The following is a 25,825-nucleotide window of genomic DNA, read 5'->3' as shown; positions in this document are numbered from 1 at the left end:
ATATTTAATCAGTACTGAAAATCCCCAGCGTTATTTTCTTAAGTTGTAAGCCAAAATACACATAATAATCTTATTGACTATCAAGTGTAATATGATAAAAAAAAAATTTGACAACTTATAAGAAAAAATAAAAAAAAAATCCCTTTAGCGTCGTCTTGTTAATATCAAAGGTAGCCAATTTGTTTTTTACTTATCACCCTAATATACAATAATTATAAATTCTGATTCTTTTATATATATTTAAAACTACTTCTAATATAACTGTGACACTTTAAATAGCTGTACAGTACCGTGCAATTTCACAGGGTGATTATGATACAAAAGATTACAAGCTAATTCATTATTATTCATAGTGAGTAATGTAAAGTCTTTATTCATTGTCTGAGTATAAAATTATTATTTTTGCAAACGTGTCCTGTATCTCGTTGCAGAATAGAAAAATGAAATTGTTTGTGATTACAGTTAAAGAATACAATTTACAGCCAGCCTAATATAAGCTATTGATCCAAAACGTAGTGCTAAAATATGTTCTAATTAAGACATACAGTCATACAACACAATCATACAATCTAATACAATACCACAATATACAACAGCCTTATGAACTTCAGAATCTAAGTCACAAAGTGAAAAAAAATATAAAAATAAAAAAATTCTTTTAAAAACCCAATACAGTTCCGTTCACTAAAGAGCGCCAATCTCAGCTAAGTGGAACTTCTAAAAGAACGTTAGTGACACATTACAGACCGGACGTAACGTCTCTCTCATTAACAAGTACTTTGATATGTATGTACAAGCCTAGACCTTGAGAGAGAGAGATTATATATTTGGCTTCGGGGGAATGGTAATGCCACTGTAATGGTATAACTGTATTGAGTTCGTACAGGTTTGCATTGGTGTATATTTACGTGTTCATAATTATCCATCAGTGTATGTATATATGTATGTATACGTGTATAATATATATATATATATATATATATATATATATATATATATATATATATATATATATATGTGTGTGTGTGTGTGTGTGTGTGTGTGTATGTATATATATACATATATATATATACATACATACATATTATATATATAAATCTTAAGGAAAAAATTATGGAAACTTGACAAAAAAACTGAGGCAGGTTAGGTAGTATACTAATGGGAAGTAAATTAGGCCTATAAATGTACTTTGAATTCTTTTATATTGTTAAACATAAAAATTAACAATTCTGCTTTCAATTTTAGCAAAACAAAAACAAAAAATTATAAGAATTCCAGTTTCCCAAACGTGAACTGCACAAACAGGAAATAAGATTCACATGTCTAATCAGTAACAGTCAAAAGGAAGGAAGAATTAAAGATAAAACTCATGAAAATGTGGCAGTGGTACTGATAACTACAGGGACCCACACTAAACTAACATTCATCTTAACCTAACATAACCTAGCCTAACCTAGAATGTGAGGTCATACCTACTGAGCAATAGAGAGTACGGATGTTTACGACAAAGATACATGCTACCTTACTTTAACCTACCTAAGACATCAGTTCATATTTGGTCTGGGGCTTGAAATGCCTTGAAACCCGTTAAATTTACAAAACTTAACAAAAACTGTAATGTGGTGTCTCAAAATATAGACCATTAACTGTATTCCCTAACCTAAACTAAGACAATAGGTTCTAACTAGTCACCTGGACCATATCAAATAGGTTAGGTTAGAAGAGGCTGGTTAGGTTAGGTTAGATTAGGTTGGGTATGTTAGGTTGGTAAGGTTTGGAGGTTAGGTTAGGCTGGGATGCACCACTCCTTCCAAATTTACATGGTGAACAGGACCCATTTTTGAGGACCCTAACCAAAAAAAAAAAACCCTGTGTATCTGCCTAAGAAATTAAATCCCATTACTTGATGTTTTTCTTAATCAAATAAATCAATGTTTTTATTTTTTGTCCAGTAGAAACTACTTGTCAACAGATAAAACTCCCTTTTAGGTTCAACTCATGACCACATCGAGGTTAACAAAATCCGAATGTAAAGACGAATTACACGACCTCACAGATGTCGACAAAGACCAAGTGTCAAAACACAACGAATCACCAGACCTCACAGAGGTTGACAAAAAACGGAATCACATGACCTCACAGAGGTCGACAAAAACCGAGTGTCAAAATGAAGCGAATCACAAAGCCTCGTAGAGGTCGACAAGAACCGAGTGTCAAAACAAAACGAGTCACATGACCTCATTGAGATAGACAAAAAAATGGGTAAAAACGAATCACTACCTCACAGAGGTGGACAAAAAAGGGTAAAAACGAATCACTACTTCACAGAGGTCGACAAAAACCGAGTGTAAAACGAATCATGTGACCTCACAGAGGTAGACGAAAGTTCATATTACTATAAACTAACAAAAATTTTATTACAATGAAAACGTTAAGTATATAATGTGGGCAATGCTCATTATACATAATCATCATAGTATAATGTGAAAAATCTCGATAAGTAAGACATGCACGTATATATTACAATGAATACGGAAAGTATATTACCGATACTCATTATACATTTTCATTGTAGTATAATGTTGTGAAAATCTCAGTATGACATGCAATATATATATTACAATGAATACAGAACATCTAATGTTACCCATGCTCATTATAATTTTATCGTAGTATAATGTAAGAAAATCTCTAAGTAATACTTGGCATATTTATATTACAATGAATATGGAAAGCATATAGTTACCCATACTCATTATACACTTTCACTGTAGTATAATGTGAAAAATCTAGATAAGACATAACAAATTATATATATATATATATATATATATATATATATATATATATATATATATATATATATATATATATATATATATATATATATTACAATGAATACAAAGTATAATGTTACCAATACTCATTATATACTTTTCATTGTAGTGTAATGTCGTAAAATACATTTTGATGAGTAAGACATAGTATATATATATATATATATATATATATATATATATATATATATATATATATATATATATATATATATATATATATATATATATATTACAATGAATACAGAACGTAAAATGTTACCCACTGCCTGCTCATTATGCATTTTCATTGTAATATAACGTGAAAAACTCCTGATAAATAACACATGACATGTACAGTATATATTACAATGACTATGGAAAGTATAATGTTATCCATAGCCTACTCATTATACATCTTAGAGATTACGACATAACAACAAACTACCTAGTACAGCCCATTAGGCATAACACAAGCTCCTGTGATCATTCAGAACAAATGATCAGTAATGAACGATCATTACCAGGCTATAATGATTCACGACTTGAAACGGACTAAAACTTAATGATCATTGAAACACTTAAAAAGGATCACTTACTGTGGCAGAATCTTGCAACTGCAGTGCAGCAAACAGCTTTGCACGATGCTGTAGATATGCGATTAGTAAATGCATTTGAGCCAAAAGAGTCCTATAATTACTCTAGTTATACATCACAATCACTAATTACAAAGAAACTGCCGCGAACTGACGTTTAGACACAGCTAAGGCCTCAAGATCAGTCCGGGGGCGAAACGTTCTCACCCTGCGGAAGAACCTCGGTGCTATGACAACAAACGACTTTTGGTGATGATTTTCGTGGAAGTGTTGTTTCGTTCTCAAAAAAAGGGGAAAAATGCTTGGCAGTAGCCTAATGATTTAACTTTTTTGTTGCCTTGGGAATCTAATTGATTTTGACATAGACGAGTAGAAATAGATTATTATTATTATTATTATTATTATTATTATTATTATTATTATTATTATTATTATTATTATTATTATTATTATTATACAGAAGATAAACCTCTGTTCATTTGGAACAAGCCTACAGCAGGGGCCATTGACTTCAAGTTCAAGTCAGTGGAATGAAAAAGGAGAGAGAGAGAGAGAGAGAGAGAGAGAGAGAGAGAGAGAGAGAGAGAGAGAGAGAGAGAGAGAGAGAGAGAGAGAGAGAGAAGGGGGCTGGGTTCTGTACACATAAGAGTTCTAGAGTAAATGAAAAGAGAGAGAGAGAGAAGTTTGCAGAAATGTATTTGAAAAGTATGTATGGAAAAGCACAAACAGCAATAAGTGCTTTAAAGTACACAGGGCAAAGAAAAATATGTACATTTTACTGAAAACCAGACGAGTGGGCTTTACCAATAAAATGTAAGTCAAAACAAAGAAAAATTTTATAAAGTAATCTAATAACGACCGCACAGGAATCATAAAAAAAAGCATAATCAAACATCGCAGAAAAACGTAAGATTCCCAAGACAAATAACTCTACGTGCAGAATAGAGTAACTCTACTACTGCCCGGTAGGTGGCAACACAATCATCTCATTAATCCCTGTCTCTTAAGGACCATGAATCATTTCCTGCTATCCTAAAGCTCCTATATTGCGTTGTTCTTAAGGACTGAGAAACAAAAGGCTTCATTCAAGACAGGTTTGTTGTGGACTGAGTGAGAAATGAACGGTGCATGGACTGATAATCCTTAGTTGTACCGTCCTAATTTTACGTCAGAGGTGCAGTAGGGTATACAATGACAGGCTCTGCTAATTACCATATGGCATAGTTTTTCATAAGCAGCCCTGCGTTCGGGAAACCAAGTTAAAATTATGTAGCTACCCTGTAACAAGGACTACAAGTGAGAGTTTTTATTAATGTTTCTTGAAATAAGATGGAGAAATAATAAGATGGACATGGAAGATACTTTTGTTCATGTTACTCTGATATACATATACATAAGCTTTTGTTTCTTGCAGACACTAAATGAAGTAGTTAGCGAAATGCGAAGACATTGAAAGCGCTTGTTCATGAATTACGTCTTTTTTCTAATTCCGAGAACAGAAATCTAATGAAATTAACAGACACTATCAGTGACACCTGTATGAAAAGGCTAATTAATTCACCTTTCGACTCTGCACGCACATTGCCTGAATGCAAGCCGGTAGAGAAATCCTTAGACACTGATCTCTTTAGCTGCATATCTCATGCTTTGAATTAACCAGGTGTGAGCCTTTGCATAGGGAGTTATCTTGCCGTATCAGAAGTCCTGAGATAGAAGAAGAAGAAGTGACGAGTCTTATTTATGTCACCAAGAGGAGTTCCCAAAGGTGACAATCCCGTAAAGTTGATGTCTCACTTTTCACTGAGAGGTATATTTTTAGTATATAAACATAAGAAGAAGAAGAAGAAGAAGAAGAAGAAGAAGAAGAAGAAGAAGAAGAAGAAGAAGAAGAAGAAGAAGAAGAAGAAGAAGAAGAAGAAGAAGAAGAAGAAGTTCGAACTGAACCACCTTCTTAGGTCGTAAAGACATCAAGAAGAAATTAATAATCTGCCTATAAAACCTGACATGTAGTCTTGAACTATAAATTCTGCCATGGACTATTTAATGAAGACCCTCTATATGGTTGGTCCTTAAAAAGATAAAACAATCTTTGCTTATCTTTATGAGATCTGAAAGACAGGGATGGGTCAGAATACTTAAACACACACACACACACATATACAGTATATATATATATATATATATATATATATATATATATATATATATATATATATATATATATATATATATATATATATATCACCAGATTATCTACAGGGTACATAATGCAAACAAGGATTAAACATAAATAGTTATTTGCTATTATTATTATTATTATTATTATTATTATTATTATTATTATTATTATTATTATGCAAACAATACCACACAGACTGAACATGTGCACATGTGGTCAGCACCCAATTCCCCTCTCTCCATCCAAACTAGGACCTGGAGGAACCAGGCAGTGGCTTATGATAAGGAAGCGGATAGACTTATGTGGTATTGAGAATTGAGGATGACAACATTTGCTATATGGTCTGAATATTTAAGCCTTCCTTTAGAGTTTTATATATATATATATATATATATATATATATATATATATATATATATATATATATATATATATATATATATATATAGATAGATAGATAGATAGATAGATACATAGATAGATAGATAGATATATAGATAGATATATTAACTCTTCAGGAAGACAATCATACCTACATGGCATCTCTGACAAACGTCTCTCAACATGAAGCAACATAGCATACAACATACTATAAGCTACCTACCACATACAGTCCTCCCAACATAAAACAACATGATATACAACATAGCACATAGTACCCATCACATGCAGTATCATTAAGAAACATTACCATTTTTTCCTCCACCCTGAAAATACCACCGAGAGGAGATGAGAAGGCGATTGTCTAATCTAACGACTTTCCCTGTTAGCTGAACTGAAAGGTTTTAACGGATATAAATTACAATGCTGTTTATTGATCTTGTGTGTAAAGAGAGAGAGAGAGAGAGAGAGAGAGAGAGAGAGAGAGAGAGAGAGAGAGAGAGAGAGAGAGAATAATATAAGATGGGGTTTTGCCTTTTTAACAAATATATCTATATATATATATATATATATATATATATATATATATATATATATATATATATATATATATATATATATATATATATATATATATATATATATATATATATATATATTGAAATATAACAATGGGGTTCTTGAGAGAGAGAGAGAGAGAGAGAGAGAGAGAGAGAGAGAGAGAGAGAGAGAAGTATATAAGATGGGGTTTCTGCTTTTTTAACAAGTATATATATATATATATATATATATATATATATATATATATATATATATATATATATATATATATATATATATATATATATATATACATATACTGTATATATATTGAATATAACAATAGGGTTCTTGAGAGAGAAAAAGAGAGAGAGAGAGAGAGAATACAAAAAGAAATTATATATACTAATTTAATACCAGTATAAACACCAGTCGAAATATAAGAAAAAGGGGAGAGAGACAGAGAGAGAGAGAGAGAGAGAGAGAGAGAGAGAGAGAGAGAGAGAGAGAGAGAGAGAGATAAAGAGAGAGAGAGATTGACGTAACCTTGGCTGGGGTGTATCAACAAGCACTATATTACCTTTCTCTGGTTTTTTATTTAATTCACTTAAGTAATTATATATTGCAAAGCCTAATTACGTATAAGTCATTATATTTAATTACTCATGTTCTATTTTTCTATTCGCTCTTTTTGGTTCATTCTTAAATAATAATAATAATAATAATAATAATAATAATAATAATAATAATAATAATAATAATAATAATAATAATAATAATAATAATAATAATAAATGATTAAAATAGATTTAGATGCATATACAGAAATTGTTTACTTATATTCTCCACTAAGAAATCTCTCTCTCTCTCTCTCTCTCTCTCTCTCTCTCTCTCTCTCTCTCTCTCTCTCTCTCTCTCTCTCTCTCTCTCTCTCAAGAATCCTTTCGTTATGTTTCCACTGACATATGTTCTGGTATTAAAGACGAATCATTCTCTCTCTCTCTCTCTCTCTCTCTCTCTCTCTCTCTCTCTCTCTCTCTCTCTCTCTCTCCGTTAATGGATTTGGGTAACTAAACCAATCACTTTTGACGGGCCTTAATATCCTAAAGGCATTTTTTTAAACCTAACAATTTAAAACAATTCCATTTGATTAAATCTACGGTTTTTCATAAGAAAAAAAAACGAGAAAGTAAAGTACTTATATACTTATAGCATCAGATATAACCACATATATTGAATACAGATCAAAATATACCTTAGTAAGCGTTCTATGTCTTGCTATAGAGCATAGAAATGGCTAAATATTGAATCAAAAGTACTTATAGCATCAGATATAACCACATATATTGAATATAGAATAAAATATGCCTTAGTAAGCGTGCTATACCTCTCTGTAGAGCATAGAAATACCTAATTAATGAATCAAAAGTACTTATAACATTAGATATAACCACATATACTGAATATAGATCAAAATATGCCCTAGTAAGCGTGCCGTACCTTTCCGCAGAGCACAAAAATGCCAAATTATGGAACCAATTTAGCCCACCTATTACGAATCCTACGTAATGTTTTCCTCAAACAAGATGGGATGACGTGCTTATAGGATGTAATAGGATTTATTAGGCTGTAATAGGATATAATTGGAAGACTGCACAGGCAACAGATAGATTTAACGTTAAAAAATATGAAGACAATTACACATAGCGGGCACCCCCACGTCAGTTAGCGCATGCGCATTAGCGTCCATTAACGTTGCACGGTCTGATAGAGGGGTGATATATATTTTAAGGGGTGCTCCTTACTGACCACACCCTGCGTAAGTTGGCTTTGGGTATCTTTGCTATGCCGTACAGAGCAGGTGGGGGTGGGAGTGGGGTTACTGGGAAGGGATGGAGAGGAGCAGAAAGTGATGGACATTGAGAGAGAGAGAGAGAGAGAGAGAGAGAGAGAGAGAGAGAGAGAGAGAGAGAGAGAGTTTGCTTTATAAACTGATAATTTACATAGACGTCTAATTACAATTTATACAGTATGTATATATATATATATATATATATATATATATATATATATATATATGTATATATATTCATATATATATATATATATATATATATATATATATATAATTATTACCGTAATAAAACCACGGAATGACACACCATAATGAATAATCAAGAAGCCCTCTCTCTCTCTCTCTCTCTCTCTCTCTCTCTCTCTCTCTCTCCACCACGTTTTCTTTATTTCTAAAGGAACCCCACAGAAAACGGACCACGATCAGACCAGCGTAAATTTAAGCAATATCACGAAATCAATAATCGTTTTGACATAATTCGTTGACTTTTGCCATAAAACAGCAAGATCTACAAGATTTAGGTACAAAATACTGTAGCCTATGTATTGCCCTAATGCCAAAACTAATAAATATTATTCTATAACATATCAATTAATGAAATTAAGCTTCCATAATATTTTATATAATGTAAAACCCCCCAAAACTGGTTTAATGAGGCTCTAATGTGTTAATTCAAATTAGACCCATACTGAGAACATATAAGACTGTCTGATTTTCCATTATAGACAAAAGGTTGCTCGTCGTTGCCAACTGTCTGAAAGAATGTGTATCAGTGTGACAGCAGCCTTTAGTTGCAAGTTAAAACAGAATTATTGAAATGAGACTATTTTCTATCTGAATAGGGTAGTTATATCCCAGTAATATGCTTAAGCCTAGAGGTATACATTATGTTTCTTATTAATTAATGTATTTTTTACAGTAACTCGTGATTATTATATGCTATAATCTCCTTGCATTGCAATTATCATTATGAATTAATTATAAGATCAATAATACGAGACATGAGGCTTAAAAATACATTTAAATACAGGTGTTGTTGATATAGACTACAATTGCAAATGGCTACCTTTACATTTTTTTTTAATTTACTTAAAAATTAGATAAATTATTTATTTAACGACATTTAATCAATATAAAATATATCAATTACGTATTACAGATCATTTTGAAAGCACTAAGAGATAAACGGTGATAAATTCAATAAAAATTAATACGGTATTGGCTTACGGCCCTTATAGGCCTATAATACGTAATTTTGAAATTCTGACGAAACGAAACTGGGGAAAAGTAATTCGGTTGGTTTTACATATAAATGTATACTGTAGAACTCACATCCATAAATGTCTTAAAAAATTCCTCTCCACAAAAGCTGAACTTTCTTGTTAATGAAAGAAATGGTCTTGATTTCTGGAAAACAAAACTACGTATACTTTTCTTTCACGACGTCTAACCGGCAACTGAGGGGAGATATGGAGTCTTGGAGACTATAAGGTGACCACCCTCCGTGACGTCACGAGTTGTGACGTCACTCGGTTTGACGTGACTTTTTAGCATAAGATTCGTGAAGTATTAATTGGATGAGAAGGTAATTAATAATTATATATTATAGAAGAAAATTTAGGTAAGATCACGATGCTTTTATTCATTATAAAATTATGCAAGTGTTCATATCTGTTGTCGGTGAATATCTATGTCATTATATGCTTGGTCCCTATATCCCATGGGAAAAAAGGCGCCATATTGACTCTCATTCGACCATTTTTATATTATATTCGCGTTGGCTTGGAATTAAAGCTTTAAAGGACTAGAATCAAAGTATTATTCATTATAAAATGGTGTAAGTACTCACATCTCTGACAGGGAACGACCTGATTGTTTATATACTTGCTCCCTATATCCCACTGGAAAAAGGCGCCATGAAGATAAGCATTCAACCTTTTCTGATATTAGATTTGATTATGACTTGGAATTTAAGTATCCACGTATCATAATTATCATAATTAAAGTATTACCAGCAATATCTTTCAAGTATGTATATTAACTCTGTTATATGAGGCTTCATCTTCACTTGCTGTTAAGCTGCATGCAAACACTAGGCCTAACTTCGCAGCAGATTGTTCAACCTTAAATCATTTCCGTTATGTAGGTCTTTACTTGTTGTATAAGTACGGACGAACGTTTTTCATTGTATTTATTCATTGCATAATGAACGTAGTTTATATCATTATACAACAATTGCCATATTATTTTAATGCGTCTCGGAAAAACAGAATAATAAAAAAGCTTTTTGACATTATCAGTCATGTATGGGTCAGTCGATTGCTTCCCGCCACACACAAGCTAGCTACAAAACTCTCTCTCTCTCTCTCTCTCTCTCTCTCTCTCTCTCTCTCTCTCTCTCTCTCGTTGTTAAATGACAAACATTCTTTTCATTTAACCGCGGTAACCTACATATATCGACTTAAAACTTATATGTACAGTCACTGACACATTGCAATGCATTGTATGAGGTGACACGTAAGGCCATTTACCTTGTACCCATTGTACAGTAGTAGCATTTTTGACCCAAATCTCGTAGAGTATTTACGATGAGTACCGTTATCGTAAGCTACGACACGTAAAAGACGCTCTTATGATACTTTTGTACAGTAAAGTATCTTTGTCGAAGGCCACGACAAGAAATATGACGTTAAATTGTCCCTATCATTTTTATATCGGCCAAATTCGCAATAATATCCTTTGTTGGGGCTTCAAGAATTTAACTCTATAAACTCATTTTAGTCTTCAACAATAGAATATTCGACTCCATAAACGCATATTAGTCTTCAAGAATAGAATACTTGACTTTATAAACTCCTTTGAGTCTTCAGGAATAGAGTACTTTATAAACTCCTTTTAGTCTTCAAGAATAGGGTATTTGACTATAAACTCCTTTTAGTCTTCAAGAATAGGGTATTTGACTCTATAAACTCCTTTTAGTCTTCAAGAATAGGGTATTTGGCTCTATAAACTCCTTTTAGTCTTCAAGAATAGGGTATTTGACTCTATAAAGTCATTTTAACTTTCAAGAATAGAGTATTTGACTCTATAAACTTATTCTAGTCTTCAGGAATAGAGTATCTGGCTCTATCAACTCATTTTAGTCTTCAAGAAAAGAGTATCTGACTCTATAAACTCATTTTAGTCTTCAGGAATGGAGTATTCGACTCTATAAACTCATTTTAGTCTTCAGGAATAGAGTATTTTACTCTATAAACTCCTTATTGTCCTCTAAAATAGAGTAATTTACTCTATACTCTCCTTTTTGCCTTCAAGAATAGAGTACTTTACTCCGTGTACTCTTAAGGGCGGAATTATATTCTTGACGAAGCATTTTTTAGGAGAAATTTGAGATTAACGGTTATCGCTGTGTCCTCAGTTAAGCTCAAGAATAAATAAGGTATTGTTTCAGAGAAAAATTTACTGTTTTTTTATTCAAGTTTTTTCAGTGAAAGTTATACATTTGTTCACTGTTTTTGAGTTAGTTTTTTCAGTGAAAATTATACATTTGTTCACTGTTTATGAGTCTAGTTTTTTCAGTGAAAATTATACACTTGTTCACTATTTTTGAGTCTGGCTTTTTTCAGTGAAAATTATACATTTGTTCACTGTTTTTAGTGCAGTTTTTTCAGTGAAAATTGTACATTTTTTCACTGTTTTTTAGTCATTTTTTATACATTTGTTCACTGTTTTGAATATAGTTTTTTCCATGGAAATTGTACATTTGTTCATTTTAACTCATTTGTTCATTTCTGGACGCTTAGATGCGTCATGAAGGCTTCTTAAATATTATCTAAGCTTAAAACATTGAAGAAAAATCGTAAGAAACATTACAGAATTGTCTCTGTTAGATTAACAAACAAAAATCTGTAATGTTTCACAGCAAATTTCACATTTCTATAGAACTTTTCAATATCAAGGCGATATTTAAACAATTTCGAATCCGTGAACTGATAAAAAATCATTGAAACCAACCATTTTTTCATCATAAAATATTAATTCTGTTTATTCGTCAAATCACATTCAACAATACTTATCTGTTAGGCCTATACAGTTTCTGTTGGGGGTACAGTCTTAAAAGTTATTTTACAAAATATCACAGGAAATACTCTACTTAAGATTCTACTTAGTATTATTCAAAGACTTACAGAAGTAAGTAAGTTCCTAATCTACTTTCTCTGCTGGTACACTTAGAAATAGCATCTGGCATATGTAAGTCAATTTATCTGAAAAGAAAAAAAATTGAAAAGTGTATAGTGATAGGTCTAGTTTTCCAAAGGAATTCGTGGCAGAAATAAGACAATTGATCTGGAAAGAGAAAAAAAATAGAAAAGTGTATAACGATAGGCCTAGTTTTTCCAAAGGAACTCGTGGCAGAAATAAGGGAATTTATCTGCAAAAAAAGAAAAAGTGAAAAGTAAAAAGTTATAGTCCTAGTTTTCTAGAGTAATTCTGAAAAGGGGAAAAGTAAAAAGTTATAGGCCAAGTTTTCTAGAATAATTCTGAAAAGGGGAAAATTGAAAAGTGATAGGCCTAGCTTTCTAAAGTAATTCACGGCACAAATAAGTGAGTTCATCTTAAAGAGTATAGAAGTAAAAAGTGATAGGCCTAGTTTTCTAAAGTAATTCTGAAAAAATGGAAAAGTGAAAAGTGATAGGCCTAGCTTTCTAAAGTAATTCATGGCACAAATAAGTGAGTTTTTCTTAAAGAACACAGAAATGAAAAGTGATAGGCCTTATTTCTAAAGTAATTCTGAAAAAGTGGAAAGTGATAGGCCTAGTTTTCTAAAGTAATCCAGATAATGATTGTTGATACCCAAATCTACTTAACAGAAATCTTTCCAAAGTCTACAGAACAATAGGCCTATTGCAACTCGAACTTCACCCAACAAAATTAAAAAAAATTGAAAAAAACACAAACACAGGCCTACTCCAACTGAAATCTTACTAAAAAATATTCTAAAAGTACCAAAAAACACAAAACAACAGGCCTAACTCACCCATGGCATCACTGACGACCTTGAATTTGAGGTACTGGGTCAAGTAGTACACGCCGAGGCCACAGAGGAACACCCCGGTGGCAACACCAATTTCTATAGGCCTCTGGATGACCGGAAACAAGGCTACGAAGAGTGTTAGGCCTAGGAATAGGATTGGGAAGCCCAACCACACCTTTTGGAGAGAAATATATAATTGTGGTGAATTGTATAGATTAAATTCTCAAAGATATGTGTATTTAACTGACAGACTGAGAATTTCTAGAATCTATCAAACATATGTATAACTTGGGATCTTTTAGCCGTAAGAATGATATATTTAACTGACAGAATTTATGAATTTCTGGAATTAATCAAACATATGTATAACTTTGGGTCTTTTAGCCGTAAGAATTATATAGCATAACTGACAGAAGTCTAGAATTTCAAGAATTTACTAGGTATATATAAAACTATGGGCCTTTTAGCTATAAGAATTATATATCATAACACAGAATTTGAAAATTCCAAGATTTTACCAGCTATACAGTATACTACTGTGGATCTTTTAGCTGCAAGAATTACATCTTACAATTAACAGAATTTAAGAATTCCAAGAATTTACCAACTATATACAACTGCTTATCTTTTAGCTACAAGAATTACAATCTATAACTGACAGAATTTGAGAATTCCAAGAATTTACCAGCTATATACAACTGTGGATCTTTTAGCTGCAAGAATTACATCTTACAATTAACAGAATTTAAGAATTCCAAGAATTTACCAGCTATATACAACTGCGGATCTTTTAGCTACAAGAATTACATCCTACAACTGACAGAACTTAAGAATTCCAAGAATTTACCAGCTATATACAACTGTGGTTCTTTTGGCTGCAAGAATTACATCCTACAACTGACAGAATTTAAGAATTCCAAGAATTTACCAGCTACAGTATATACAACTGTAGATCTTTTGGCTGCAAGAATTACATCCTACAACTGACAGAATTTAAGAATTCCAGGAATTTACCAGCTACATAAACAACTGTTGACCTTCTAGCTACCAGAATTACATCCTACAACTTCCAGAATTCAAGAAATTCAGGAATTTCTGAAACCTCTCCATCCTGCCCCTACCTTGATAGGCCTATGTCGATCCGGCTCCGTATATCTGAGCCACAGAAGAGCCAGAACGCAGAGCAGATCCGTCAGGTTTCTGGTGAAAGATGTGTAGGCCATTAGAGAACTCATTTCCGGCACTAGCAGCATGATTAGGGGAATTATTTCCTGAAAAGAGCCACAGTTTAGGTAATAGGCCTACAGAGAGAGAGAGAGAGAGAGAGAGAGAGAGAGAGAGAGAGAGAGAGAATCTCACACAACCAACACGTACCACGCTGATAAGCGAAGCAACGGGAGTACACGTCTTCACATTTATGAGGGTCAGGCAGAAGGGAAGTTGCCCCTCTCGGGCGCCGGCGAAATGGAGCCGGGACTGGGTGATGACGTTCCCGTTGCAGTTCCCGAAGGTGGAACAGGCAACGAAGAGGGAGATGATCCACCCTAGGAACCCCAGCATCCTGCTGCCGAAGGTCTGACGAAGAGAATATATATAAGTCTAGGTTTAATCCAGGCTTCAGAACCATGAATTAGCCCGACTGATAAAGTTTGACTGAAATCTGACTTAAATCTGGATGAAATTTGACTGAGATTTGGCTGAGATAATACTGAGATTTGGCTGAGATTTGACTGAGATTTGACTGAGATCTGACGTAAATTTGCCTGAGATTAGACCGAGATCTGTCTCAAATTTGGCCGAGATTTGACTGAAATCTAGTTGAAATCTGACTTAAATCTGGCTGATATCTAACTGAGATTTGACTGAAATTTGTCCTAAAATTTGACTGAAATCTGTCTTGAAATCCTCCTAAAATCGATCCTTAAAACTGGTACTAAAATCTGTCTGAAATCTGTCCTAAAATCTCACTGAAATCTGTCCTAAAATCTGACTGAAAGCTATCTTAAAATCCTCCTAAAATCTAGCCTTAAAAATTTTCCTGAAATCTGTGTGAAATCTGTCCTAAAATCTATCCTTAATAATTGTCCTAAAATCTGTCTGAAACCTAACTGATATCTGTCCAAAAATCTGCCAAATCCTCACCACAGCCACGGCGCTGGAGGCCAGTATCTCTTCAGGAGTCAATACGACGAAGTAGGCGACGTTCGTCAGTGTGTAAATTATGATCACAGTCACCAGAGAGATTGCAAGGGCCTTTGGTAAGTTCCTGGAAGGAAGAAAGATGGAAAAATTTCAAATTTATGCAGTTCTCGGACTCTCTGGGAGGAATGAAGGAGAACAATGTCAAATTTAAGTAGTTCTGTGATCCTGTGGCAACTGGTAAGTGTCTGAAATGAGGAAAAAAGGAAAATTTGTACATTTCATGCAGTTCTGTGATCCTGTGGGTGGAAAAAAAGGGGAAAAATTGCAAATCTATATAGTTCTGCGCCCCTATGGCCCTTGGTAAGTTCCTGGAAGGAAGAAATTGGAAAGATGTAATTTTTATGCTGTTCTGTGATCCTGTGGGAGAAAAAAAGGGAAAAAATTGGAAATTTATGCTGTTCTGTGACCCCATGGCCCTTAGTAAGTTCCTGGAAGGAAGAAAGTGGAAAAGAAATGTCAGATTTATGCAGTTCTGTGACCCCGTGGCCCTTGGTAAGTTCCTGGAGGGAAGAAAGTGAAAAAGAAATGTAAAATTTATGCATTTCTGAGGTCCCATGGCCCTTGGTAAGTTCCTGGGAGAGAGAAAGTGGAAAAGAAATGTCAGATTTATGCAGTTCTGTGACCCTATGATGAATTGCACAAGTATTTCTCTACACTTGTAATCAAAACTTATATGAGATTGTAAGTTACACAAAGGTACTAACGTAAAGCCACAAAAAACTAAGGAACTTTATTTACCTGTAAGGATTTTGTAATTCCTCGGTTAGTGTGTTTAGGCTGTTCCTGTAACAAAGAAAAAGAAGATTGGATTGAATCACTTATTTTTAACACTTTTTCAGGAGTTTGAAGTGCTTAAGCAATATAGAAATGAGGGTTCAACTGAATCACTTATTTGGACACTTTCAAGAGTTTAAGGTGTCCTAATAATATACAGAAAGAAGGTTCAACTGAATCACTTATTTGGACACCTTTTCAAGGGTTTAAAGTGTCCTAATAATATACAGAAAGAAGATTGAATTGAGTCACTCATTTCGAATACTTTTTCAAGAGTTTAAAGAGTCCTTATAATATACAGAAAGAAGATTGAACTGAGTCATTTATTTGGAACACTTTTTCAAGAGTTTAAAGTGTCCCGATAATACACAGAAAGAAGATTGAATTGAGTCACTTATTTGGAACATTTTTTTCAAGAGCTTGAAGTGTCCTGATAATATACAGAAAGAAGATTGAATTGAGTCACTTATTTGGAACACTTTTTAAAGACCGTAAACTGTTCAAGTAACTGAACCAGTTATCTGGAACTCTTTTTCAACTTCTTAAATTCTTGTAAAATGAAAAAGACTGAACTGAACCCCTTACTTGGTACACTCCTCCATGACTGTAAACTGTTCTTGTAACTGAATCACTTAATTGGAGCACTTTTTTAAAGACTTTAAGCTGTTCCTGTAACATAAAAATGCAAAGCCACAACTCACCATCCGCTGTAGGCGAAGAGAGTCGAGTAAAAAGCTGTTGCAATCGACGAGGGACTGTCCACTGTCCCTTCCATCAGATCCTGCAGGTTTTCGGTGTGACCCTGGGCCAGATGATAGGACCCAGCTGCTATGATGACCATTAAGGACGTTATTTTCAGGACGGCGAAGGAATCCTGGACCCTAGTCCCAAATTTGATTCCTACGCAGTTGATGTAGCTTATGGTGACTGGAATTGTATTCTTAGTGAGTCTATGGTGGGCCTATTATTTTGATGTTGAGTATAATAGGACTCTTTAATGGGCCAAATATGATTATCATGTTAAAATCTATTATAAATTGACTTTTGTTTAATAATTTTGCGTTCATACCCAAGAGAACGCACTAAACATGACACTTGGCTGAGTTCGGTTGTGGTACTAGCTACTTCGGCTTGTTATCTACACGTCATCCACTCCGAGGTGCTAGTACTAAACACTGCATGGTAAATGTGGAGTAGACGGTGTATATAATACTTTGATCCCCAAGGGGCTAGTACTGAACACGGCTTCAGCCATATCTAGTACTAGCACCTCGAACACGCAGATAACAAAGCCTAAGTAACAACCAATATTTTCTGTAAATTCTTACTTTGGTATTGTTAGTGACCAGTCTGTATCTGTTATAAGCCTACAGTAACTTTAAATACTTGAATAAGATACTATACAAGGCAATACAGGCACTGAAATGACTCAAATAACAAAGAATCACATCAATATATCCATGAAGGACTATGAGCCAAACTGTCTGTTCCCGTTAGTCCTATATGTTATCAATTACTGATTTATTTATTCATTTAACAGCAAACTAGTCTTGTTATCTTATTACCTATTAATTCATTAATAATCTATTAATATATTTACTTCTCTAATACCAAACCACCCGCATCTTACACAACAAAGCAGCTGCTATCAGCCTAACTGCGACATAGGGTGGCGCCATACAGCTCGGGAAAATAGGCTGGAGGAGGTACGTGGCGAAGGTCAGGGCATTGATCGACCTGGAACTAGGCCTCTGGATCGTTATGTGGATCCAGAGGATCAGGAAAGCAGGTACTGGACCGAAGGCTTCCAGGATGTAGGCGTAGGCTCCTCCGCTCTTAGGAATCATCGTCCCTGGAAGAAGAAGATTAGATGTTTAGGTTGTCTCATAATCGCGTCAAGAGGTTGGTGTTCTTTTGAAAATCTCTGTGACTTCTTTTAGAGGTGTTTTTTTTTTTAAATATTGGAAATTAGGTTTAGAAAGTAAGTAGAAAAACCAAATTAGTACAGCAAGACTTGATGTCAGTTAGTGGCAATATTTTTATCAAGGAGTTTGGTGTTTGGGTTGTCTCATAATCACGTCAGGAGGTTGATGTTCTTTTGAAAATCTCTGTGACTTCTTTTATAGTTTTTTTTTTTATATGGCAAAGGTTTATCCCAAACCCGAGCTGGTTTAAGCTTTACTGCAAATCAGGTCAAAGTTTACTAGACAAAAAGTAGTATAATCAAAATATATTACAGCAAAAATAATGTTGTTTAAATTTGATGTTAAAATGGAATATAGTTTTATCAAGGAGTGTGGTGAATTGTTGTTGAACTTCTCAAAGCTTTAGGTTAAAAATAAGAATCTGAGCTTAGTTTCAAGGACAAACCAGTATTAATCGTGTATAATGGAAAACTCAGTAACAAAATAAATGATATATCGTGCTTACCCCATACAAAAATGGGAAAAAAGCACGTTAAAAGAAGAAGAAGAAGAATATTGGGGATACTTATTAAATAAATGAATAATAATAAATTTATGGTCACTAACCCAACTGGAGTACAATGTGTAAAAAATGGAAAAAATCAATTGCAGCAGTGGCCTAGTACTAACAAGTTAAAAATGTAAAAAATATATAGTATATTCAATTCAATATGATTTCTTTTGTTTTGTAGATTAAACTACAACACTTAGACCCAACAAAAGCAGAAAACTAGACTCACCTAACTCTGCATAGCACAGAGCACCAGTGATACTCATTAAACCAGTCACCACCCACACTATCAAAGACATGCCGGGGCTTCCGGTGTATCTGAGCACATTTCCCGGTGACACGAAGATCCCAGAGCCGATAATGATGCCGATTATAATTCCAACTCCATTCCAGAGGCTAAATTCCTTCTTTAGCCCTACCAGCGGTGTAGAGGGATCTGGTTGTGACGAAACTTTCTCGGGAGATACTGAGGTGCCTTGAGAATCGACGTTCTGAGACTCTGAAATCCGTCTCTGATCAGTGGGACTAGATTTGTCGCTAGGCCAACCATCTTTCTTTGCTGGCAAATTCGTCTGGTAACCAGCAGGGGACTCTGAATTATCAAATGCTGGATTATCCATTCTGTCTTGTCTACAATGGTTGATTAAACGTCACCACAGAACTTGGTATTTGAAACGACAACCATTTACTTCTCAGCAGAGGCACCTGGATTCATGTTGTAGGCTTATATCCGGTTTGTATACATTATAGGCCTATGTCTGGTTTCTACCTGGTAAAAAGAGTGGGTTATTAGAATCGATTTTCGATAAAATATGTTATTTGTTCGTTCATCTGTAAAAAGCAAGGCGCTACACACCCAAGAGAGAGAGAGAGAGAGAGAGAGAGAGAGAGAGAGAGAGAGAGAGAGTTAAAATGACAATCTCCAATTTGCTCTGTGACAAAAGGTGATCCCTAAAACAGGGCATTAAGTCCCTTGGGAACTCTTAGTAAAAGTAAGCCATTGTTCCCCTGATACGAGAGAAAGGAGGTGGATTATAAAAATGGCGTAATTATGTAATTATATAGACCATACCCGAACATTCATTGTGAACCAGCAATGAGACGCAGTCTATGGGAAGAGAATTTCAGAGCACTGAGATTGCAAAACCTTGTTGCAATGAGTAAAACCTTGAGAAAAAATGCAGGGAATGTGAAGTTTAAATCATGGTACCTATAATTCCTATATGTTAGGCCTATTCTTGGAGTAAGTAACCCGGTGCTTTTAGGATAAAGGCAGGATTATAGGCCTATTTCAGAGTACCGACATTGCAAAGTTTTATTGGAATAGGTAAAACTTTATGGAAAAAATGCGAGGAATGTGAAGTTTAAATTATGGGGCCCATAGTTCCTATATGTTAGGCCTATGCAAAGTAACCCTGTGCTTTTAGGATTAAGGCAGGATTGTGGACCTATTTCAAAGCACTGGCAATGCAAAACTATGTTGGAATAACTAAAACTTTACGAAAAAGTTCAAGGAATGTGAAGTTTAAGTCGTAGGACTTATCATTCCTATATGTTAGGCCTATTATTGGGGTGAGTGACCCTATGCTTTAAGGATAAATCACGATTATAGGTCTATTGTTTGTAGATCGAAAGCGTGCTCTGAATTCAAAGACTGTCTCGGTTTTCATCAAATGATCTTGACAGCATCAATAAAAAGGATGTTTTCTCTACACCAAACTTCACTTACCCTTGAGTTTCCCAACCCTGAGGTTTAGTTAGTTTTTATAGACCTAGCACTAGTTACAATCATTATCTCTGATACATCAAACAATTTTAGTTATTTTGTTTTTAATAATAACTAGTTATAATCCTCACTTGTCTTTGCTTTCTGTCTTCAAAACACCAACAAATGAATGTTTCTCTCTACATCAAACATCACTTAACCTTGGCTATCAAGGTGAGTTTCCAAAGCTTGGGGCTTAGTATGATTTTTAATAGGCCTAGTGCTAGTTACAACCTTCATCTCTGTTCATCTTTACACCAAACATTGCTAGTTGTTTTTATTCAGTGATAACTGATCATAATCCTCACTTGTCTTCGTATTTTAACTCTAAAAACACGTTAATAATAAGAAACACAATCGCCTAACTGTACACGCTGACCTGAATCCGGCCGGGAGACAGAATGCCGCCATGGGGAACTCTTTGTGCCAAACGGCATCGGAAGGAGAAATTTCCTTCCGAGCTTTCCAGAAACTGGTGATCTAACTTGAAAATTAACCCAGAAATGATTAGAGATTTATGTTAATTTGTTTGAGGTTGGTTTAAATAATGTTGTGTGTTGTTAGAGGCTTTAAGTTTTGATATAATGGTTTTAGAAGGTAGAAAAATGTGTGAGTATTTGTGTGAGCTTATATTTAAGCCTAAACACCAGCAAAATGCTTTATATATAAAGTACAAGGTTACAATACAAGGCAAAACTGTTAATTAAATAATTATAGACAGCCACTAAACACATTAACTGTTAATATATCAAGCAATTCACATAAGAAAATGTTGAATTATGTTAAAAACATACCTCTCATTTCAAGTTCTCCCCAGTAACTTTCAGACAGAACAAGGTTAAAACGAGGCAAAACTGTTAATCACATCATTATAGACAGCCAATAAACACATTAACTGTTAATACATCAAATAACTCACTAAATAAAAGGACACCTTAAATGTTAGTCTCTTAAATAACTCACATACAAAAAAAAAAAAGCGTTAAAATGAATCACTCTCCGAGCGTCTCAAACAGTGTAGGCGCAAAACACCCGCCTTGGGGAACTGCCGAGAATGCACTGCTACATGGTCAAGAAGTCTCCTACCTTCTTCTTCTTCTTCTTCTTCTTCTTCTTCTTCTTCTTCTTCTTCTTCATAATAACAACAACAACGCTTCTCCTTCTTTTGGTTCGACTTCTTCTTCTTCACAATAACAACAACAACGCTTCTTCTTCTTCTTCTTCTTCTTCTTCTTCTTCTTCTTCTTCTTCTTCTTCTTCTTCTTCTCTCTCTCTTTCTTATTTTCCTTCTTCTTCTTCTTCTGCGCATGCTCAGATGGCATTGACGGCGCTGGTGTCTATGCTATGTTAATTCATCGCTTACAAATTATTAGTAACTCCAATTCTACGTATTTATCCAGCTAGACTCTCAAGAATTCACTTATTTAGACATAATCGGCGCGTTATCATCTCTAATTGTCTCAAAACAAGACGTTTTACGTATTTAGAAGAAAAACAACGTGTTATCAACTCTGTCTTAAAACAAGACGTATATATTTACGTATTTGGAAGAAAAACAACGTGTTATCACCTCGAAATGTCTCAGTACAAGACGAATTTATACAATACACCATATCATTAAATCAAATTCTACGCATCTATCCAAGAATTTCATCACTATTACGAAAATGTAAATAAATAAATAAATAAATAAATAAATAAAAAACATAAATGCACAATTTTTTTCACAAAAACACAATAAAATACAAACTTATACCTGACAGGTGTATATAAATAAAAAAGTACACAGCTAACACCTTATGTACACATAAACACAAACACAAACATACACACATCAACGGAGCCAAAAGTCGGCTAATTTGGGTAATAGACCTGGGAGAGTAGACAGGTAAGGTGGACACACTTTATCTGGCTTCTCTCAATAAAAAATTATTTTTTATATTCATTTTTCTCTCCGACCTTGTCTGTCATACACAATGGCTGCCTGGAGGTGGTGTGGGGAGGGTGTGAGAGACACATACACACACGCACACACGTGTGTATACGTGTATACGAACAAACACATGCCATTGTTACAAGCGTTTGTTCGTGTTTATTTATTGTCAGTGTCAATTTTTTATTTTTTTTTCTTTAGCAGGCACCTCTCAGGAAAATATACCATGAATTTGCAATAGTTATGTCGGTTGGGGACCTCAGCGCACCTCACGTGGTGCACTGTAGGCATTACTCAGCTTCACAAGCACACAAACACTTTTTTAGCCTTATACTTTACCTCCGTTCAAGCTTCTTTTCTTCAGTCTTGCTGTCCAGCACCTCTAACTATCACTTCTATTACCTCTCACTACAAAATTCAGGATTTACTTCCAATTCCACCTTTCGATCATTGCACTTCATAATCTTCGCATTCTCGATCTTTATCTTGCTGTCTAACCTCTCCAACTCCCTGTTTAGAGTCCTTCCTGCCATCGGGAACCTGTCCTACATATCCTAGGAGAGATATCCTAGAAGCATCCTTCCATTCAGTTCCTTATCCTTCTGCTGACAGCTCTTGTCAGCTCACTGACAGCTCACTGACCACTGAAGAATCTTGTCTTCAAACAAAATCACCTACAGCAGGCAAAACTCGACTTTATGGCCACTGTACAATAAAGTAACATTTGTGAACACAAACTGCTTATACACAGATGCACACTTTTGTAAGTTCAACAACAGAGGTTTGAGTATCATCAGTAACTTATGTAACTTTGTATGTTTGGGTTCCAACACTTTCTAGAGTCAGTAATCTAATGTGGCGTTTGTGGCTAAGTATCGGCTGATGATGGCTGGGTCGCACTTGTGCTTTGGACCAATATGTCCACCTGGTAAAGATTACAGCTGTTGGATAGGTGATTTATTCATACATCTGTTTCAGGAGGGTAACCTACATATGTCATACGCATCTGTTTCAGGAGATTAAGGACATCCTGAATTCCAGGTGCTCATTTGAGGTCACAGGTAAGTGACCGAAAAGAATGATGTCCCAATAACAATTTAAACCTAAGGGTTGAACCCGTTCTGGGCCTCGCAAGGCTCATAGGGCCGGGCACCGAACCCCGGTTACAATAACAAGTAACAAAATAAGTTGCTTTCAGTAATTCGACTTGTGAATCCCACGAAGAGAAACAGGAAGTAAAGGAGAAAGGAAGATCATGTGCGGCATGAAACATAAGTGGATAATTTGTGAACGTAAGAATCTGGTACAACAGCAATACAATAGTGATGCGAAACCACTTTTAGAATCTCTTAGCATCGATGCGACGTGACTCATGAATGTTTGTTTTGTATGACAAAGGAGACATGGAATGGATTTCACGCTATTCAGAAGCTTCGTTGCACTGAATATGATACTGTGCAAAATGTAGTTTTATTTCTTTGGAAAAGTATCATATATTATTTATGGTTGTGTGTTTGTGTGTTTGTGTGTGTGTTTGTGAAATGTTCGATGCTTACAGAAGATGAAACATTGACTGGATACAGTAGTGAGAACTTGTAGTAACTATTGAAAGACTTTGAAATTGTTTGCAGGAAGAAAAGTTGTATGTTTATACGTCATAGTTTGAATGTTTGAATGTTTTGTGTGTGTGTGTGTGTGTGTGTGTGTGTATGTTCGATGCTTACAGAAGATTAAATACTGACTGGGTACAGGGATGAAAAATTGCAGTAACTACTAAAAAGTCTGTGAACTGTTTGCAGGAGGAGAAAGTTCAGAATCAAAGCGAATGATTACACCGTAGGAAAATAAACTAAAAACTGGATAAAAAATAGAAAAATAAAGAATGAATATCTAAGATGGTAACTGTTATTTGGATACAGTGGCGAGAGGCTACAGAAACTGTGGAAAGGTCTGATATTTTTGCATAGGGAGAAACTTCAGATTGTGAAAATCTGTTCTGTAAACGCTATGATGATATAGAGTTCAAAATTATATAGATTTTTATAGTTTACATAAAAAATTTCTTAAATATTTTATCTTGCCTGAATAAGTGAAAAATAATTTTCTAATTATTGCAGAGAATTATTTTTTCTCGTCATTCAACCGATTCAAATAATTTGAAGTAATTATGTGATTGACAAAAAACAATTAACTAATCATTGCCAAAAATTATTTTTTTTATTCTCGTTATTTAACCGATTCAAATAATTTAAAGTAGTTATATAACTGACAAAATTTTTCTATTGTATATCTTTGTTATTGAGAATTAAACCGATTCAAATTATCTAAAGTAATTATATAATTGACAATAATTTTTTCATTGTTTATCTTTTGTTTTATTGAGAATTAAACCAATTCAGATGATCTATAGTAATTATATAATCGACAATAACTTTCCATTGTTTATCTTTTTTTATATTGAGGATTAAACCGATTCAGTTTATCTAAAGAAATTGTATAATTGACAATCATTTTTCCATTGTTTTCTTTTTTTATTGAGAATTAAACCGATTCAAATTATCTAAAGTAATTATATAACTGACAGTAATTTGTCCAGTGTTTACCTTACTCTGGGAGGACTAAGAACCAATATTGCTATGAGGAAAAAAATAAAAAAATAAATATGAAACCGCGAGAACATGCCGTTGCCTCTCTCATTCGTATTCCCAGCACAATAACATCTTGAAGTCGACAACAACATTGTCAAAATATAACATCAAATAACATCAAATAACAATTCTTATTTGACGAGGCTGTGACGTAATGCAGTTGACTTCACATAAGAACCATTGTACCTATCCTGAAAAAAAAAGATATTATTGATTTTTTTTCTAGCTTTCTTCAATCTTGTGTTTTTTTTTTAGTAAGTGGCCCAGCTGAAAAAAAAACTTGGTTTTGATAATCCTAGATATTTTTTGCAGAAACAATGAAAAAGAAACACGACTTTTGCCTGACAGAATGAATCCCCGAAATTGGGATACAAAATTTAGGCCGAAGGTCAATCGCTTTGACCTGTGAGGTCATTCACCGATGAAAATAAAGTTGAAACAATTTTTAGGAGAGTGTGGAAGAGAGAAAGATGGAAGAAAATTAATACCAACGGAGGTATAATAAAAGGAATGAGAAGGGTCGCAGCAAGTGGCCTAAGGGACGCCGCATAGAACCTTAAGTAACGCTTACAATACAGTCGCAGTAATGAAAAGGGTTGTAACTAGGCATTACTTAAGGTTCTTAA

At 34.2% G+C, this 25,825-nt stretch overlaps 2 protein-coding genes across 3 annotated transcripts in view; both read right to left on the bottom strand.

Annotated features, from left to right (window-relative positions):
- LOC136852334 (uncharacterized) overlaps positions 1-9,826 on the bottom strand; it is a 212,569-nt gene extending 202,743 nt beyond the window's left edge. Inside the window, exon 1 of the mRNA XM_067126893.1 lies at positions 9,700-9,826. The gene's annotated coding sequence lies outside the window, so the exon portion shown is untranslated. The remainder of the gene's footprint in view (positions 1-9,699) is intronic.
- Positions 9,827-12,383: 2,557 nt separating this feature from the next.
- LOC136852331 (Y+L amino acid transporter 2-like) lies at positions 12,384-21,679 on the bottom strand. 2 transcript variants are annotated; one of them, XM_067126887.1, is made up of 10 exons: positions 21,413-21,679; positions 19,083-19,622; positions 18,009-18,230; positions 17,080-17,305; positions 16,343-16,387; positions 15,545-15,668; positions 14,777-14,977; positions 14,524-14,673; positions 13,406-13,577; positions 12,384-12,632 (listed from the first exon to the last, which is right to left on the bottom strand). In XM_067126887.1, exons 2-10 carry the CDS (start codon positions 19,471-19,473, stop codon positions 12,571-12,573), a joined length of 1,593 nt encoding a protein of 530 aa, XP_066982988.1. In that variant the 5' UTR covers positions 19,474-19,622; positions 21,413-21,679; the 3' UTR covers positions 12,384-12,570. The 2 variants fall into 2 exon arrangements, with proteins under 2 accessions (XP_066982988.1, XP_066982989.1); XM_067126888.1 differs by lacking the exons at positions 12,384-12,632; positions 21,413-21,679 and having other exon boundaries at positions 13,439-13,577; positions 14,524-14,602; positions 19,083-19,616.
- Positions 21,680-25,825: the final 4,146 nt, after the last annotated feature.

The sequence above is a fragment of the Macrobrachium rosenbergii genome, chromosome 25 (assembly GCF_040412425.1).
Source record: "Macrobrachium rosenbergii isolate ZJJX-2024 chromosome 25, ASM4041242v1, whole genome shotgun sequence".
NCBI classification, from domain to species: domain Eukaryota; kingdom Metazoa; phylum Arthropoda; class Malacostraca; order Decapoda; family Palaemonidae; genus Macrobrachium; species Macrobrachium rosenbergii.
This window is presented reverse-complemented; position numbering and strand designations above follow the sequence as displayed.